The sequence below is a fragment of the Prionailurus bengalensis genome, chromosome B2, assembly GCF_016509475.1.
Source record: "Prionailurus bengalensis isolate Pbe53 chromosome B2, Fcat_Pben_1.1_paternal_pri, whole genome shotgun sequence".
Classification (NCBI taxonomy): Eukaryota; Metazoa; Chordata; class Mammalia; order Carnivora; family Felidae; genus Prionailurus; species Prionailurus bengalensis.
This window is the reverse complement of record NC_057349.1, coordinates 34,659,162-34,677,981: the sequence shown is the minus strand read 5'-3', so window position 1 is coordinate 34,677,981 and position 18,820 is coordinate 34,659,162. Positions and strand designations below refer to the sequence as shown.

At 41.3% G+C, this 18,820-nt stretch overlaps 1 protein-coding gene across 2 annotated transcripts in view; it reads left to right on the top strand.

The window, feature by feature from the left end:
- Nucleotides 1-3,468: 3,468 nt before the first annotated feature.
- Nucleotides 3,469-18,820, top strand: part of STK38 (serine/threonine kinase 38) — a 41,970-nt gene continuing 26,618 nt past the window's right edge. The window contains exons 1-2 of one of the 2 annotated variants that reach the window (XM_043592985.1): nt 3,469-3,805; nt 8,969-9,101. In XM_043592985.1, the coding sequence (XP_043448920.1) occupies nt 8,971-9,101 (131 nt within the window). In that variant the 5' untranslated portion in view covers nt 3,469-3,805; nt 8,969-8,970. Of the gene's footprint in view, nt 3,806-8,965; nt 9,102-18,820 lie in introns of both variants that reach the window. The other variant, XM_043592986.1, reaches the window with a different exon arrangement.

Genomic DNA, 18,820 nt, shown 5'->3' with positions numbered 1-18,820 from the left:
GACTGCACGATTTTGCATTCCCACCAACAATGCAAAAGGGATCCTCTTTCTCCGCATCCTCACCAACATCTGTTGTTGCCTGAGTTGTTAATGTTAGCTACTCTGACAGGTGTGAGGTGGTACCTTATTGTGGTTTTGATTTGTATTTCCCTGATGCTGAGTGATGTTGAGCATAAAATCTGTATTTCTGAAGACTTCTTAATTATTTTGGCCCCATCATTAAGCAGTTTAAAGAAAATACAAATCTCGAAGCAGGCAAAAACGTACTATGCATTGGCGTACCTGTAAGTCTGAAACCAAGAAACAATACGAAAAGCTACTTTTGCACTTAGTTCCTTTTTTACTTTGAGGTTTTCAGGATTTCTGCCTAAGCAAACCACCTTAGTTTTCTTTTTAAGATTTTATTTTTAAGAAATCCCTACACCCAAAGGGGAGGTTTGAACTTACAACCCCAAGGTCAAGAGTTGCATGCTCCATGAACTGAGCCAGCCAAGAGGCCCCAAACCAGTTTTATAACAGGTTTATTTAAAAACTCTTGGAAAGCCAATAACCTGTTAGTATACTAAATTATTCTTCAACCCCATGGGACTTGAGTTACATGGTATGATTAGCACTTTTTTGTAAGTAAGCTCTATGCCCAAAGCCCAAAGCGGGGGCTGGAGATTACAACCCTGAGATCAAGAGTTGCAGACTCTGCCAACTGAGGTAGCCAGATGCCTCAAATATTAACACTTTATGTCTTACTCTTTTCCCCAGTTCCAGACCCACTAGCCTTTTCCTTCTCTAAACACTGCCCCAAATTGTTCTTTGTCCCAGGGAAATCACCTGTTTCTAATCCATCAGGGTGACCTGCCATGGCTTCACTGGCTGAAGCTCATCCTTTTGTCAAAGACCACATGGGGCACCTGGGTGGCTCAGCTGGTTAAGCGTCTGACTCCGGCTCAGGTCATGATCTCACTGTTTGTGGGTTCGAGCCCCGCATCAGGCTCTGTGCTGACAGCTCAGAGCCTGGAACCTGCTTCGAGTTCTGTGTCTCCCTCTCTCTACCCCTCTCCTGCTCACACTATGTCTCTCTCTACCTCTCAACAGGCATCTTACCCCTGGCAGTGTGTGTCTCACCCACTGGAAGCAATGACATCAGTTGCCTCTGAATATTCCTTCCACGAGAAGATAGGAACCGTCCTCAGCTCCTGCTAGCCCAGAGCTGCTCCAACTTTAACATGTATACAAATCCTGTAGGATTCAATTAAAATACATATTCTGATTTAGAAAGTCTGGGCAAAACTGAGATTTTGCATTTCTTTCTTTTTTTTTTTAAGGTTTATTATTTTTGGGAGAGGCAGGGAAAGAGAGAGTACACAAGCTGGGGAGGGGCAGAGAGAGAGACACACAAACACAGACTCTAAAGCAGGCTCCAGGCTCTGAGCTGCAAGCGTGAAGCCCAACGTGGGGCTCGAACCCACAAACCGTGAGATCATGACCTGAGCTGAAGTCAGACGTTTGACTAAGCCACCCAAGTGCCCCAAGATAATACTTTAATGCAATATTTAAAAAATAACAATTAGGGGCGCCTGGGTGGCGCAGTCGGTTAAGCGTCCGACTTCAGCCAGGTCACGATCTCACGGTCCATGAGTTCGAGCCCCGCGTCAGGCTCTGGGCTGATGGCTCAGAGCCTGGAGCCTGTTTCAGATTCTGTGTCTCCCTCTCTCTCTGCCCCTCCCCCGTTCATGCTCTGTCTCTCTCTGTCCCAAAAATAAATAAACGTTGAAAAAAAAATTTAAAAAAAAACAATTAATGTAAAAAATGCATGATGAATAAAATATCAGCATTTAAAATAAAGACAGGATCCAACAACACCAGTATTAGAGCGAGGCAAGTAAGGCCAAATTCTATGGGTTGTAGGGTCAGACCACACTCAGTCTAGGGTGGGTATTAAGCGACTGGTGGCACTTAGGTTTTGTGCCTACTTCCTGGCCACAAGTGAGTCTGGAAGAGCAGCATATTCTGGCTAAGCTGTTCTGAGGAAAACCTTAGTATTTATTAGTTAGGGTAGAGATAAATCACTAAAGAACTATAGAGAATAGAGGACAAAATACCTCTCGTGAAACTGGGGAGGCTCCAAGGAAAAGATAAGGTTTGAGCTGGGGAAAAGGGAAAGCAGAAAGAATATTGGATTTGCAATCAGAAAATGGGGTTCCTTTCTTTGCTGCTTGCTTTACTAGCTGTGACAATTCAGGCAAGTCACTTTGCTTCTCTGAGTGTAACTCTTTATGTGTTTACACTTTATGTGTAAAAACTCATCCTATGTGACGTGCCAAAGATTTGTGAGGATGAACTGAGATTAAATGAGTGAATGGGGTTTCTAAACTGAAAAGCACTATGCAAACATCTTGGACTGTTATTAAGTCCATAAGGAGGGACAGGATTTTGACAAAAGGCATTGAGGGAGAAGGGCCTTTGGGCAGAGAGAATGAAAGGTGAAGTGGTTTTTGTACGAGGCTAGACAAAAGGAAACTGGGCTTTGAAGACTAGGAAGATGAAAGCAGTCAAGGAATGCCTGTGTTTAAAGACCATTAAGGAAACAAAGCCCAGGACCCCAAGCTTGAAGGGTAAAACCAAGCTCTGTGGTCTCACAAGTACTCAAGAGTGAGACACCTTACTCTCACATTTTGCTTCCTAGATGGTCTTTTTGAAGGCAGGCAGGCACTATGTCTTACTTATCTTTGTTTCCAGAAGCCTGACACTTTCTGGCCAAGTGCACTGTGCTCCATTCTCAAGGAATGAATGAGTGTCCGTCCAAAGGCTTGGGACCTCTACCCCAAGGGGTGGTACAGATTAAGTGGTTGGGTAGCTTTGAAAAGCAGGTTCTTCTGTGCACGCTGGGATGCTCTCCTGATAGCCTGGTGTTAAGAGAGCTCACCAGATCCTAGGTAAGGACGGCACTCTTAAGGAAGAGTAAGATGGGGCCAAGGGCTCTAGCCGTCTTATTGCTACGATGACTGAAAATCAAGGGAAGGTGGGGGGATGACGACTACACGTGTTAACATTTAATAGAACTACAGATGAGTGTGAACACGCAAGCACACACAGACGCACGAATGAGTGCACGGGAAACTGGTTAAATCTGAGTAAGGTCTGCAATCTAGTCAATTGTATTGGCGTGGTCAGTTGCGTTGTGCCAATGTCAATTTCCTGGTTTTGACAATGTAGCATAGTTACGTAAGCCGGTGAGGGAAGCTGGGTGGGTGATGGGTATATCGAGACTTCCTTGTATTAATTTTACAGCTTTTTGTAAGTCTAAAATTATTTCAAAATAAAGCAAAGAAACCAGAAACAAATAGAGCCTCCCTCTCGAGCCCAGCCTCGCCCACCCCGACAGCGCCCCACACCTCACACTTCGCCCTCCGTACCCCCTCTCCCGCTCAGGTAAGGCGGGGAGAGCGGGAGCTGCAGGGCCGCGCACGCGCAGTCCTGAAATCCCCCGCCGCGTCGCTAGAAAGTCACGCTTGCGCAGTCTTGGCCCTTGCCCGCCGCGCCTGCCCCACTACGCGGCGGGGTACTCGGCCGCCTTGGCCCCTTCGCGCTGCCGTCTTTTCCGGCAGTTGGAGCGCTTCCTGTTGTCCTCACCCGCAACCGCCCCTCGGCCCGGACTCCAGAGTCCCTGAGGCGTCCCCTCGTCTCTTCTGGTCGGCCGGGTGCTGCCGCTGGGGCTTCGCCTGTCCGCCAGCCCGTCGAGAGACATCGCTGGCCGCGCCGGCGTCCGCGGCTGGTCGCCGCCCCCAGCCCTTCTCCCCCCGGGGCTCTGGTGAGTGTCTCGCTGCCACTGTCTTCAGGCCATCCCAGGCTTTCCCCCTCGTCTCCTCCCGACTCTTTTTGGGCTTCTCCCTTCCCGCCGACGCCCTCTTTCCAGCCCTGTCCTGTCGGCCCCTCGGCCGCCCTCCTCAGCCTCCTGACAGTCCCCCTCCTCTGGGTTTCCCCAGGGTCCCCTGTCAGTCCTCTCCACGTTTTCCCAGTCCCAGGCTCCCCACCCCATTCTTTCTTTCTTTCTTTCTTTTTGTGCAGCTGGGGCGGGGAGCCAGGCTGTCTCTCTTTTCCATGTTGCCAGCTTTGTCTACTCGTTGCAACAGCTCAGTCTCCTCTGGGACCTCAGTCATTGCCAGTTGTCACTTCTTTTGCTTTTTTTTCTGGGGTCTGAGAACCTAAGAGCTGTTGTGTGAGGCAGAGGTGTGGAAAGCCCACCTTGGGGTGTGGTTCCTTGGAGTCTGCTCCCTTCCCGGTGGCTAGTCTTAGGGTACTGGGCTTCAGATCATCTTAAAATCACAGGAAGATTGAGTGGAGATTTTTTTTTTTTTTTTTTTTTTTAAAGAGTAGAAAAGAAAAGTCGATAAGGACTGGGAGGAGAGTCTGTGTTAGAAAGTGTATGGAGCAGCTAGTAGAGAGACCAGATCTCCCGGCTGCACTTCGAATTGACCGAAAGACACGAAGAGACACTTGTTGTTTTTGAAACGTACAGAGGAAGGTTGGCGCGAGGTACACCTTGTGCTTCCTCCCCCTTTCAGCTCACCTCGGCTCTGAATTCGGATTAGCCAGGCAGCAGATGCGGTTTCCCTAAACGTAAAACATGACCACGATAATGGGCTCCACTGTCTACCCCAGACATTCGAGAGCGGCTTGCTCACAAGGGGACCAGAGCACTATCCTCCAACTTTGTAGAGAAAACCTCTTCACGTGCCAACTCCATCCCTACCAAACCTACGTAGCCCCAGCTCCTAGTAATGGTCATAAAAGATGAGTGCCTTCTTCGTAAATCTTTATAAGGTGCTTACTAAGTGCGTAGCATTGTGCATGAGACTGGAGAAGGATATTAAAAGTACTTGCTTCCCATTGGCTTACAGTTCAGGAGGAGAAATTAGGATGCGTGATTCTTCTTCTTCTTCTTCTTCTTCTTCTTTTTAAAGTTATTTTTTGTTTACTTTTGAGAGGGAGAGAGGGAGAGAGAGAATCCCAAGCAGGCTTGTCAGCACAGAGCCCGACGTGGGGCTCGATCCCCTGCAAACTGTGAGATCAAGACTGGAGCTGAGATGGAGAGTCGGAGGCTTGACTGACTGAGCCACCCAGATGCCCCAAAGTTGGATGACCGTTAAGGAGTAGTCTTAGCCTCCGCGTTCATTGGCCCAGATGGAAGGTTCTGGATTGTCAGTCACAAAGAAAGAATTAGTGAGAGAAGGGGTGTTCATAGAGGTGACAGTACCATTGTAAAGTCAGTCGGCCAGGCATAGCCATCTGGGTTGAATAAAACAGTGGTTTTCATGTGATCTGCTTTTATGTTTGCAGTACCTACCCCTGCCTTACAAAGATCCAGTTCTCTCATTAAATTTTTTAAACTTTTGGGGCACCTGGGTGGCACAGTCGGTTAAGCGTCCGACTTCAGCCAGGTCACGATCTCGCGGTCCGTGAGTTCGAGCCCCACGTCAGGCTCTGGGCTGATGGCTCGGAGCCTGGAGCCTGTTTCCGATTCTGTGTCTCCCTCTCTCTCTGCCCCTCCCCCGTTCATGCTCTGTCTCTCTCTGTCCCAAAAATGAATAAATGTTGAAAATAAATAAATAAATAAATAATAAAAAAACATTTTTTTTAAACTTTTAAGGGGCTCCTGGGTGGCTCAGTTGGTTAAGCGTCGGACTTCGGCTCAGGTCCTGATCTCAAGGTTCGTGGGTTCAAGCCCTGCATCAGGCTCTGTGCTGACAGCTCAGAGCCTGGAGCCTGCTTTGGATTCTGTGTCTCCTTCTCTCTCTGCCCCTTCCCACGCACGTTTTGTCTCTCTCTGTCTCTCAAAACAAATAAAAATAAATATAAATAAATAAATAAATAAATAAATAAATAAATAAATAAAAACTTTTAAGAATTTCTCACCAACCTATTCCCTAATTCTGCAGAGTTGAAGAATGAAACAAACAGGGAAGGGACCTCCCGTAGTCTGTAGGTCAGGGCATGAAGGCTTGAATTGTCAAAAGCATAAGGGAAAGCTCTGTCTTATGAAAGGTACTTGGTTGACCCAGTAAACCTGTAAATTGCTATAGGGCAATAGTAATTGTATCTTTTGATGAAAGGTTATTAGAATAGGCTCATCCTTTTATGAGTGAAGGAAGGGGAGGAGGAGGTTTTGAAGAAAGGTCAAAGGGAAGGATAGTGCAATCTTTGCTATTACATTAGAGACTGTATGTGAAGGTTGAAAATCATTCTGCTAGAAAATTTGTTAGCCTATTATATGATCATCTTTGAGTACGCTTAATATCCTGTTGATCTTTTTAAAAGCTTAGGAAGCCATGCCAGGGACTTAAATGAGTCAAAACTTTCTCCACCCCAGTATTTATATACCTATCAATGTAAATGTAACTTTGTTCTTTAATTTTGTTGACAACTGAAAAATCATTAACTTGCTCAACTTATGTTTATTAACCACTTATTATATGGAAGGTGCTCTTTGTCTTAGGTTTAAACACTCTTCTAGTTGCATTTCTATGTTAAAATAATTTCAGTTGTTAAAATGTAACCACATCTGTGTATTTATAAAAATGTCTCCAGAAATGTTCAGACCAGGGAGGAGTACAAAGCACTCCCTTACTTCAGACTTGTTTTTAAATCTGGTTTCAAAATTTCTTCACCAGACTTAGAGTGCATGTGGTTTTCATTGTGGGTGGAGGGGGTATAGGCTGACAAATAAGGAACCACACCCAAGCTTCACAAACCAGAGGTTTTTGAAAAATCTGCCGATATCCTAAAAACATTTGCGTTTTCTTTGTTTGGTATTAGCAGAAACTTCCCCATAAAAAATATAACATAATAACAAATAACATAAGGTAGAGCTGAGTTCACTTGAATTTGTGATTACTGATCATTTTGGCACATCATCAATAAAAACATTTGAAGTAGAGCCTTGATTTTGAATTTCTTTGCTCTCAAAGAATTATTCTTTTATATGATTTTCCCTGAATATTTTTTTAATAAAGTTGCTTAATGTTAAGCCTTTTGTCTTAGTAATAGTAAGTATTTGCACATTCCTTAATAGCTTTAATCTACGAGACAGTTTAAAAAGCTGCTAAGTATGGGGCGCCTGGGTGGCTCAGTCCGTTGAGCGTCCAACTTCAGCTCAGGTCATGATCTTGTGGTTTCTGAGTTCTAGCCCCACGTCGGGCTCTGTGCTGAGAGCTCAGAGCCTGGAGCCTGCTTCAGATTCTGTCTCTCTCTCTCTCTGTCTCTCTCTCTGCCCCTCCCCCAGTCACACTCTGTCTCACCTTCAAAAATAAAATAAACATTAAAAAAAAATAAAATAAAAAATAAAAAGCTGCTAAGTATTAAAGGGAACCTGAAGGAAACTTTTCATAGAATGTACTCTCTTTGAAAATGGCCCTTGGCCCCTCCTACTTTTACTCCGCTTTATATTGGGATGAAAGGACAGACTTAAAGGCAGGCAGTCATGTTGGAGGAAGGCATGATAAGGATAAAATACTGAACATTATTGCCAATGCTGGAGCAGGTCCAGATTGGTGAATGGTGTGGCCAAGTGTGACAATATGGGCTGGCAAAAATATCTGGGGTGGGGGTGGAGGATGAAATTTAAATTTAGGAAAAAATGTTCTATAAACTATTTAAACCTTGTTGGTATCAGTTTTCTCATATGTAAAACTAGGAAGTTAGGGTCCCTTGTTTTCCAGATCTCTTCCATCACTAAAATTGTGATTCAGGTTATTTCTTTGTAACGATGTTTTTTTATCACAGTTATTTGTTTTAATTTGTAAATCCAAATAGCAAGCATTTATCGAATATCATAAGACATGTCAGTACATGAATACCTATAAATGGGCATTTTAGTCATAGGTTTTTTTTAACTATAGGAATGGCAGATTTAAAAGTTATTTGTAGTTAGGGGCGCCTGGGTGGCTCAGTTGGTTGAGCGTCCGACTTTGGCTCAGGTCATGATCTCGCAGTTTGTGAATTCCAGCCCCGTGTCGGGCTCTGTGCTGACGGCTTGGAGCCTGGAGCCTGCTTCGGATTCTGTGTCTCCTTCTCTCTCTGCCCCTCCTCCACTTGTGCTCTGTCTCTCTCTGTCAAAAATAAATAAATGTAAATTAAAAAAAAAAGTTATTTGTAGTTTAATAGTAATAGTACATATTCATTGAAGAAAATATGGAAATTATGGAAAAGCACAAACGAATAAAATGATGTATTGCGTTCTTACTGCCTAGAGTTAAGCCGGTGGTAACATTTTGATATGTATTTCAAATAATTCTGTGCACATCTGGTAAACACATAAATCAATAATTTAATCAGTCCTGTTGTTGGATATTCAAGTTATTTCAAGTTTTCCTTTGCCATTACACTGCTACATTGAGTCTCCTTGTGTATGAATCCCTATGGGTCTTTGATTTCTTTTAGGTAGATTCTTGGATGGCAAAGAATTATACTGTGTCTATATTATATCTTCTTAATTTACGCTTATGGTGTTACGATCTTGTTCTCTTCCTTTTTTTAAAATTAACAAGATGTTTTAAAGATATTCATGTCACTTTTAGGTACAGATAGATTTGCTTCTGACTACTGCATGTTATTTCTTTATGTGCACCCACAGCATTTTATTTATTTCCTTACTGAATTGGCTTCAACTTCCTATGTCACAAATGATGGCATAATAAACATCCCCTCTAATGCACATCATTGTGCATATCTCCTTAAGAGCATGTGTGACAATTTCTTTAGGCCTTATACCTAGAGATGGTATTTCTGGGTCATAGGACATTAATACATACTAATTTCACCAAGTATTCTGTGTATGTGGCTTTTGTTACATATTTACATGTTTGTCTTCCAGAAAACTTGTACCAGTTTACTTTCCTACCGGGGAGGTAGGAGAGTGATAGTTGATGGATTCTAACTCCAAAACTAATACCTCTTCTTTTTTTGTTTCTAGCAGCCATGGCAATGACAGGCTCAACACCTTGCTCATCCATGAGTAATCACACAAAGGAAAGGGTGACAATGACCAAAGTGACACTGGAGAATTTTTATAGCAACCTTATCGCTCAACATGAAGAACGAGAAATGAGGTAAAGAATTTTGTTTGAGAAAATTGTGTCATGGTTTTGGCATTCATGTCTAGTGTCACAAAACACATTCATAATACTGTTGAAAGGAGATAAGAATAGCAGCGTCCATATTATATCCTATCCCATTAGAATGGAAGGACAGTGCCATTGATTTCCAAAGTCCTTGCTATTAACCCACTTATTTCTACTACTAGCCAATAACACAGGGGTGCCTGGCTGGCTCAGTCAGTGGAACATGCCACTCTTGATCTTAGGGTTGTGAGTTTGGGCCCCATGTTGGGTATAGAGATTACTTAAAAATAAATTCTTAGTGGGGCGCCTGGGTGGCGCAGTCGGTTAAGCGTCCGACTTCAGCCAGGTCACGATCTCGCGGTCCATGAGTTCGAGCCCCGCGTCAGGCTCTGGGCTGATGGCTCGGAGCCTGGAGCCTGTTTCCGATTCTGTGTCTCCCTCTCTCTCTGCCCCTCCCCCGTTCATGCTCTGTCTCTCTCTGTCCCAAAAATAAATAAAAACGTTGAAAAAATAAATAAATAAAAAATAAATTCTTAGAAAAAAAAATAACACAGAATTCCATGGTAGTATGAAAACATTGGCCAAATTCTTAGATTTATTGTTAAAGTAGTGCGATGTAGTAGAAAGAGCAGCCCTTATGGAATCAGACCTGGGTTTAGAATCCTGCCTTTACCATTTAGTAGCTGTCTGAGGCCAGGACCAGTTTCTTAGACTTTTTGTGTATCAGTTCCCAATCTGGAAAATGGGGATAATACTTGCCTCGCAGGATCGTTGTGGGGATTAGATATAACATATGTAAGTATCCACCATAGTGCTTCTCACATAGCAATCATTCAGTCACTTAGCACCTGGTATATATTATTTATATAGTAACTCGTAATTAAAATTTTGTTCCCAACATTTTATTATGAAAATATTCAGAAGTACAGAAAAGTTGAAGGAATTATACAGTGAATACCCGTATATACATCTAGATTCTTCAATTACCATTCATTGTTTTATCACATATCCATCTATCCATCTCTATCCATTCATTAAACCATCTTAATTTTTTGCTGTACTTCAAAGTATGTTGCAGATGTCAGTATATTTTACTTCTTGTATAGCAAATGAGTTCAATGTGTGTATATATATACATATATATTTTTTAAAATATTTTAGTTTAAACAGTTTAAATATTTATTCATTTTGAGAGCGAGAGAGCACGTGTGAACAGGGGAGGGGCAGAGAGAGAGAGGGAGAGAATCCCAAGCAGGCTCCTTACTGTCAGAGCAGAACCTGATGTGGGGCTTGATCCCATGAACTGTGAGGTCATGACCTGAGCTGAAATCAAGAGTCGGACGCCTAACTGACTGAGCTACCCAGGCGCCCCACAAGTGTATGTACCTGTAGAACTGAAACTCCTACCAAGACATAGAACATTATCATCATCCTAGAAAGTTCTTTGATTCTTGGAGATGTTCCTTCAACCCCAGGCAACCACTATTGTAATTTTAGATTACTCTTGCTTATTCTATACAAATGGAGGTTGTAAATGGATTTATATATAGTAAGCACTCATTTCAGTAAGGCTTTTTTCACTTAGCCTAATGTTTCAAGGTTCATCCATGTTGCTGTTGTATCAATAGTTTGTTCCTTTATATTGCTGAGTACCATTCTATTTTCTGACTATACCTATACCTCTGTTTTTACATTCTTCTGTTGATAAACATCTGGGCTTTTTTCCACTTTTTGACTGTTTTGGATATGTTTCTATGAACATTTGTGTACAGATCTTTTTGTGAACATTTGCTTTCAATTCTTGGGTAAATATTTAGGAGTGGGATTGCTGGTTCATAAATATACATAAGTATGTTTCATTTTATAAGAAACCGCTAGACCTTTTTCTAAAGTATTATCAATAACGTATGAGAGTTCGAGTTGCTTTACATTTTTGCGAACAAAACGTCTGTCAGTCTTTTAACTTCAGTTATTCTTATAGATGGTTAGTGGTATCTTACTGTTTAATTTGCTTTGCCATGATGATTAATGATGGTGAACATTTTTTTATGTGCCTTTTGGTCATTTGTATTTTGTGTGTGTGCGTGTAAAGTGTTTCTTCAAATTTTTTGACCATTGAGTTGTAGGAGTTCTTTATAAGTCCTAGTTACCAGTCTTTTGTCACATAAATGTTCTGCAAATAGTTTCTTTCAGTCTCTGGCTTTCCTGTTCATTTTCTTAACAGTGTCTTTAGATAAGCAAAAGTTAAAAAAAATTTTAACCTTTTTTTTTTTTTTTTGAGCGAGACAGAGTCAGCACCAGTGGCAGAGGGGCAGAAAAAGAGAGTGAGAATCCCAAGCAGGCTCCACACTGTCAACGCAGAGCCTGGTGCAGGGCTTGAACTCATGAACCGTGAGATCATGACCTGAGCCGAAGCCAAGAGTTGGAAGCTTAACTGACTGAGCCACCTAGGCACCCTAAATTTTTTTTTAATGTTTATTTTTGAGAAAGAGCGTGAGTAGGAAAGGGGCAGAGAGAAAGGGATACAGAAGATCTGAAGCAGGGTCTGTGCTGACAGCAGAGAGCCCGACGCTGGGCTTGCAGCCACAAACCATGAGATCATGACCTGAGCTAAAGTTGGATGCTCAACCGACTGAGCCACTCAAGTGCCCCAGAAGTTTTAAATTTTGATGAGATCTGGAGTGCCTGGGTGGCTCAGTCGGTTGAGCATCCAACTCTTGATTTTGGCTCAGGTCATGATTCCAGGGTTGTGGGATCGAGCCCCACATTGGGCTCTGTGCTGAGTGTGGAGCCTGTTTGGGATTCTCTGTCTCTGTCTCTCTCTCTCTCTTTCTCTCCCTTCCTCCCTCTCCTTCTGCCCCTCTCTACTGCTCATGCTCTCTCTTTCTAAAATAAAAGTAATGCTAATAAAAAAAATAGTTTTGATGAAATCTAATTTGGCATTTTTCTCTTTTATAGCTATTGCATTCTGTGATCTCTAAGAAATCTTCACTCCTCCCAAGGCATAAAGATATTCTTTTACATTTTCTTCTGGAAGTTTTATAATTTAGTATTTACATTTAGTTCTATGATCCATCTTGAATTAATAAGTGTATGAGGTGGGGATTGAGATTTATTTTTTTTGTTACGGATATTCAGTTGTTTTAGCACCATTTGTTGCAAAGATTTCCTTTTCCCCATTAGATTCTTCGGCATTTTTATCAAAAACCAAATACCATGTAGCGTGTATCTGTTTTTTTTTTTTCTTTTTAGAAGGTTTTTTCTTTTCTGTCTTTTATTCTTTCATTCATTCATTCATTCATTCATTCATTCATCAGTGAGGGAGAGCCAGAAAGAGAGGGAGACAGAGGATCTGAAGTACACTCTACACTGACAGCAGAGAGTCCGATGTGGCACTTGAACCCACAAACCGTGAGATCATGACCTGTGCTGAAGTTGGGTGCTCTAACCAACTGAGCCACCCAGACACCCAAGATTTTATTTTTTTAAAGATTTTATTTTTAAGTAATCTCCACACCCAACATGGGGTTCACACTTACAACCCTGAGATTGAGTTGCATGCTTTACTGATTGAGCCAGCCAGGTGCCCCCATTTGTGGATTTTTTATTCTCTTTCATTGATCTGTTTGTCCCTATGTCAGTATCACACTGACGTGGTTACTGTTAGCTTTGTGCTAAGTTTTGAAGTCATGTAGGTTAAGTCTTCAACTTCGTTGTTGGTTTTTTTTCCCCCTAAGATTGTTTTGGATAGTCTAGTTTCTTTGCATTTTCCTTTCCTTTCTTTCTCTTTCTTTCTTTCTTTCTTTCTCTCTCTCTCTCTCTTTCTTTCTTTCTTTCCCTCTTTCTTTCAAGAATTTTAAAAATTTTAATACAGTTCAAATTAGTTTGCTGGGTTCATTTCAGCTCCTTTACTGCCAAATCTGAGGGCAGGGACTGCTTCAGTTTCCCTGCCTTCTCTCTGTCTGTGATGACCAAAGTGTAAAGGTATCTGCTGCATCAGACTTTAAACTTCACATTATCCTTATTGTTCTTGATCTGAATGGACTTGGCATCCTTTACCTGGCTGTGAGCAGAAAATCCTTGATTTCTTCAATTTTGTAAGACATGGCTACGAAGGGTGCAGGCAAGCATGCAGCCAGCATGGCAAGTGGCAATTTTATTTTCATATAAATTTCAGAATCAGGTGTCAATTTCTAGAGGAAAGCTTGATGGAATTATGAATATAATTGTACTGAATCTGAAGATCACTTTGGGGGAGCATTGACATCTTAACAGTATTGAATCTTCTGATACATGAACGTGGTATATCTTCCCATTCTCTTAGGTCTTTAATTTTTCTCAGAAGTGTTTTGTAGTGTTTAATATGGGGTTGTTATATGTTATTTTGTTCATCTATAGCCAGTACTTTGGGGTTGTTTTGATGTTGTTGTAAGTGGATATTTAATTTTTTTTTCCAGTTGTTGCTGCTGGCATATAGAAATATACCTGAATTTTGTATATTGACCTTATACCCTGCAACTTGCTAATTTACTTATTCTAGTAGCTTTTTTGGTAGATTCCTTAGGATTTTCTGTGTAAACAATTATGCATATTCAAATAGAGAGTTTTGCTTCTTTTCCAATCTATCGCCTTCTTTTTCTTGCCTTATTGGATTGGCTGGGATATCAGGTACAACGTTGGCTATATGTGGTGAGAGTAGACATTTTTGTTTTGTTCCTGATTTGAAGGTAAAAGCACTATTTCACTATTAGTTGTGATGTCACCTGTAGGTTTTGCAGAGATGTCCTTTGTAGATTGGGGAAATTTTCTTATGTTCCTGTTTGGCTGAGTTTTTAACATGAGTGTGTGTTGAATTTTGTCAAATCCTTTTTCTGCATCTTTGCATCGCTGTTTATTCTTTTAACATGATGAATTACGTGGGCTGATTTTTTGCAGGTTAAATTAACCTTGCCTTTCTGGGGTAAAGCCCTCTTGATTATAATATAATGTATTCTTTTTGTATGTTGCTGGATTTGATATACTGATATTTTCATAAGAGCTTTTGCAGCCACACTCTTCATGAAGGTATAAATCATGATTGAACTTTAAATATGCAGATCTGAAAGTGAAATAGCAAAATATTTTATAGCTGGTGGTGGCTAGCTGCTGTTCACTGAAACAGAGAAGTGCCTGCAGAGTGCCCTATGTTGGGATCATGGGGAATTCAAGGATAAATTTGCACAGTATATCTCTAGGCATGCTGTTGGAGATAGTTATTTTCAAATACAACCACTCTCTTGAAATTGTAGTTTCTGGTATTATAGAAAGAAAACAAATACTTACGAGTTCTGATTAAGATACTTGTTTTATTTGATAATAGGTGGTTTGTTTTTTTTTTTTTTTTTACTTCAGAGAGAGAGTGGAAGAGTGGGGGAGAGAGTCAGAGAGAGGGAGGGAGGGAGAGCGAGAGCAAGAGAGAGAGAGAGAGAGAGAGAATGAATCTGAAGTGGACTCCACACTTAGTGCAGAGCCCAACACTGGGCTCGATCCCATGACCTGAGCTGAAATCAAGAGTCTGACATTCAGCAGCTAAGCCACCCGGGCAACCCTGTAATACTTGGTTTTCAATCCTACTGGCTCTGCCTTAAAGTTCATTATTGATATGTATCATGTTCTCTAGTAATTATACGATAAATGGTGTTATGTTATTAATAAGTGTTACGTTGTGATTTACACTAAATTACACCCCAAAATGGGTTGAAATCAGTGCTTTTTTTGTTTTGGATTCTTTTTTTTTTTTTTTAAATGTTTTATTTATTTTTGAGACAGAGAGAGACAGAGCATGAACAGGGGAGGGGCAGAGAGAGAGAGAGACACAGAATCCGAAGCAGGCTCCAGGCTCTGAGCTGTCAGCACAGAGCCCGACGCGGGGCTCGAACTCACAAACCGTGAGATCATGACCTGAGCCGAAGTCGGACGCTTAACCGACTGAGCCACCCAGGTGCCCCTGTTTTGGGTTCTTAGGATGGAAATACCTTCCAAAAGCGGTGGTGGTTTTGCTTTTCTTAAAGATCAAATTAACCAAAAGAGATTGTGCAAAGGGAATGGTAGACACTTAAAAGGATTAGGATGTGTGGTTTTGGTAAAATTTTTTAATGATTTTTTTTAATGTTAACTTATTTTTGAGAGAGAGAGAGAGAGAGAGAGAGAGAGAGAGCGAGCGAGCAGTGGAGGGGCAGAGAGAGAGGGAGACACAGAATCCGAAGCAGGCTCCAGGCTCTGAGCTGTCAGCACAGAGCCCAATGCGGGGCTTGAACTCATGAAGCACAGGATCATGACCTGGGCTGAAGTCAGATGCTTAACTGACTGAGCCACCCAGGCATCCCTTATCTTCTTTATTTAATCCTTGTTTTGCCTCTGATGGTAAGGTTCTCTAGGAACACCACTTCTATTCTTTCTCTTATGTGATCCTAATTATGTGGTAGATGTTGATTATTGCCTAGATATTCATACAAAATAATTTATAGCAGCCTGAAACCAAAACCAAGGAAACTGGCATTTTTTTCTTAAAAAAAAAATTGTTTTTTAATGTTTGTTTATTTTTGGGAGAGAGAGAGAGACAGAGTGAGTGGGGGAGGGACAGAGAGAGAGGGAGACAGAGGATCTGAAGCAGGCTCTAAGCTGTACATCAGTACAGAGCCTGATGCAGGGCTCAAACCCACCAGCTATGAGATCATGACCTGAGCTGAAGTTGGATGCTCAACTGATTGAGTCACCCAAGCACCCAGCATTGTTTTCTTATTAAATATTGTGTTGTTTCTGTTCTTCATAAATACTATTTTGGTGGATTAATTAAAGCCACAAAAACCTAATTTAATAGGAAGTAATGGTGTGTTTCCTCCCCTCTTACCCCAAATCAAATAAGAATTTTCCTACATTTTACCCTTTGAGAATTAGCAAGTTCTACTACTCCTGTTAGATAGTCTTACCCAGATTTCCCCCTGTCTGCATTTGGTCTCATCTGATACTGAGTTGTAATATTGTGATTACTATTAGTCAGCAAGTGTCAGTTTTATTTAAGTCCCAGGAATGGGTAAATCTTGACCTTTGATTGTTAATTCACTGATTAGATATATCAGTCAAACCAAAGTAATTTGTCGAGATTTTAAAAAAATCTGTAATACTCATTTTTAGGATATTTCTTGAGAGTTTTCTCAATTTTGATCATGGAAATAACAAGTAGTGTTTATTTCTTTACTATTTTTCCTGGTTTTAAAATGTCTCATCAACAGAAATTAGAAATATTGTCTAGTCAGCTGTCTTGTAGAGTGGATTAGCTCTTTTCTCCCATTTCTGCAACCTCTGAATCAGGCTGTACTGGGAGGTAAACTTAAGGTTGGCAAAAGGGGCTAATTAAATGCAGTCATAAATATGTTTGCACATTGATACACACTTGGATCTTTTCCTCCCCATTTGGCAACACACATTTTATGAAGTTGGCTGTGTACAAGACGCTATTCTTAGTGGAGAAGGAGGATTCAGCTACTTGCCCTTACCATCTCCTATGAGAAGTGGGCTCTCATGCAGATAAGTAGAGCTCACAGAAAGCCCTTGATGGGGTGAGGTTGGGGGTGGCCTCCAAGTGTAAGTGGGCGGTCTTTCTTCTGGGGTTCTGCTCTGGACCTTTGGAGTTGAGTGCAAGAGTAGCTTCACCAATGGCTGGAGTGTTAGCTAAACTGGCTCTTCCACCAGGGACACACAGTGGAGGGGCCTGCTTTTCTTTTTTCATTATGAACACTTTTAAACATACATATAGAAAGACTATATGTCTTTCTATATGTAGTTATCTATGTATCTTACAATGAACCCCCATATACTCATTCCTTAGATTCAGTAATCATCAAGATTTTGTTAAATTTGTTTCATCTATTCCATTTTATTTTTTCTTGCAGTTGTGTTTCAAAACAAAATTTAAACATCTGTCATTTCCTACGTACTGTAGGGTACATCTTGTAAAATATGGCCATTTAATTACAATGTCATCATGAATCTAACAAAGTTAATGGTAATTTCTTGGGATCATCTCACAGAAGATATCATTTGTAAGCCTCATTTGAGGCTATGCTTGCCATTTTTGGTGTCTTTAAGATCTTCATTGGCTTGGCCCCAGTATCATTACCATGGATAGGCTTTTTTCTGGATACTTTTCTGATGAACGAATCTGATTGTGTTCAAGGAGTTGATTCTGATAACTTTACTCTCAGGTAGATATTCTACAGACACCAATTTAATTACGCTTGCAGTCAAGCTATGGAAAGCTTCTTAGTTGGAACTGAGATTTAAAATATAGTCAGAAGCAGGTGTGCCTGGGTGGCTCAGACTGTTACGGTCCGTCTCTTGATTTTGGCTTGGGTCATGATTTCATGCCCAGCATGGAGCCTGCTTAAGATTCTCTCTCTCCTTCTGCCTTTCTCTCCCTCTCTCTCTCTTTCGGAAAAAAAAAAAAAAATACACAGTCAGAAGCAACCATCTCTGGGACACACATTATATGATAGCACATTGGACTTCTAGCCTAGTCTGGTGTGGTCATTCAAAAAAACATAGTTGGAAATTATGGTGTTTGATACTCAAGGCACAAAAAGAGCTAACCATGGTTGAGATATTATAGTTCTTGCCGTGATGTTATCTTTGATTCTTTTTATTCTTCTCTACTTCAACTATTTAACCACTGAAATGGAATTAATTTATACTCCTGAAAGTACCAGTAATACAGCCTTCTCCTTCCAGTAATGTGCACACATAGATACATACCCCAAAATATTCTGGGAACTCAGAGAAGAGAAGTGGGCAGACTGGGAGCCATGCCAGTGCTTCCCCGACTCCCCCCCCCCCCCCCCCCCCCCCCGCCCGAATCAGGGTCAGAGTAGATCTTTTTACTTCCTGAGAGTTTGGATATGAATTCTTGATGTCATCTGATCCTGTGGATGTGTAATATGATTTCTAACATGATACTGATTTAAACTAATTACTGTTATTGCAATAATTATTTATTGACCAAAATAAAACCCATTATCTTTCCCTTGGTCCTTTCTCTGTGTTTCCTCTCTTGGTTACTGGTGTCATTATCCTCCGACACAAGAAATTGTAAGATTTTTTCCTTTGACTCCTGCTGCCAGTTGGTCATCTTTGCAATAGCTCTGTTCACTTCATTCTCGGTTTCTAGCCTTAGTTCCAGATCTTTACTGCTCGTCTGAATCGTTACTAAAGCTTTCAGTCTGCCTCAGTCGTTGTCAGTTGCTTTCCCTGCCAGCCCGTCAGCTTATTACTGTGGCTGTCATTTTAAAATAGAACCTCACCACCTCACTCCTTTATACACAGGCCTCTGTAGCTTTTAGTTGTCTACAGACTGACATTTGAAGTGTGGCATTTGAAGTGCTGTGTGCCTCCCCCGCATTGACTACATGCTGTTGCTGCGTGTACTCGTGTACTCTGTACTTTCATTCTTCCCTGTCCTGCTCACATTGCCTGCTATCAGGAATGCTGATAAGTGATAGAGATCCCAGCCCATGTGCTTTCATTTATTATGCTGAATAAATAAAGGTTGTGTGGAATTGGTTATAAGGAAGTTTTACTTGTTTCACTGTGAGATTGTAGCTCAAAAATATTCTTGGATGCAGTTTTTAAAGTTTAATACTCCAAGGATTTAGAGTCTTAAGTTTTGATAGTGG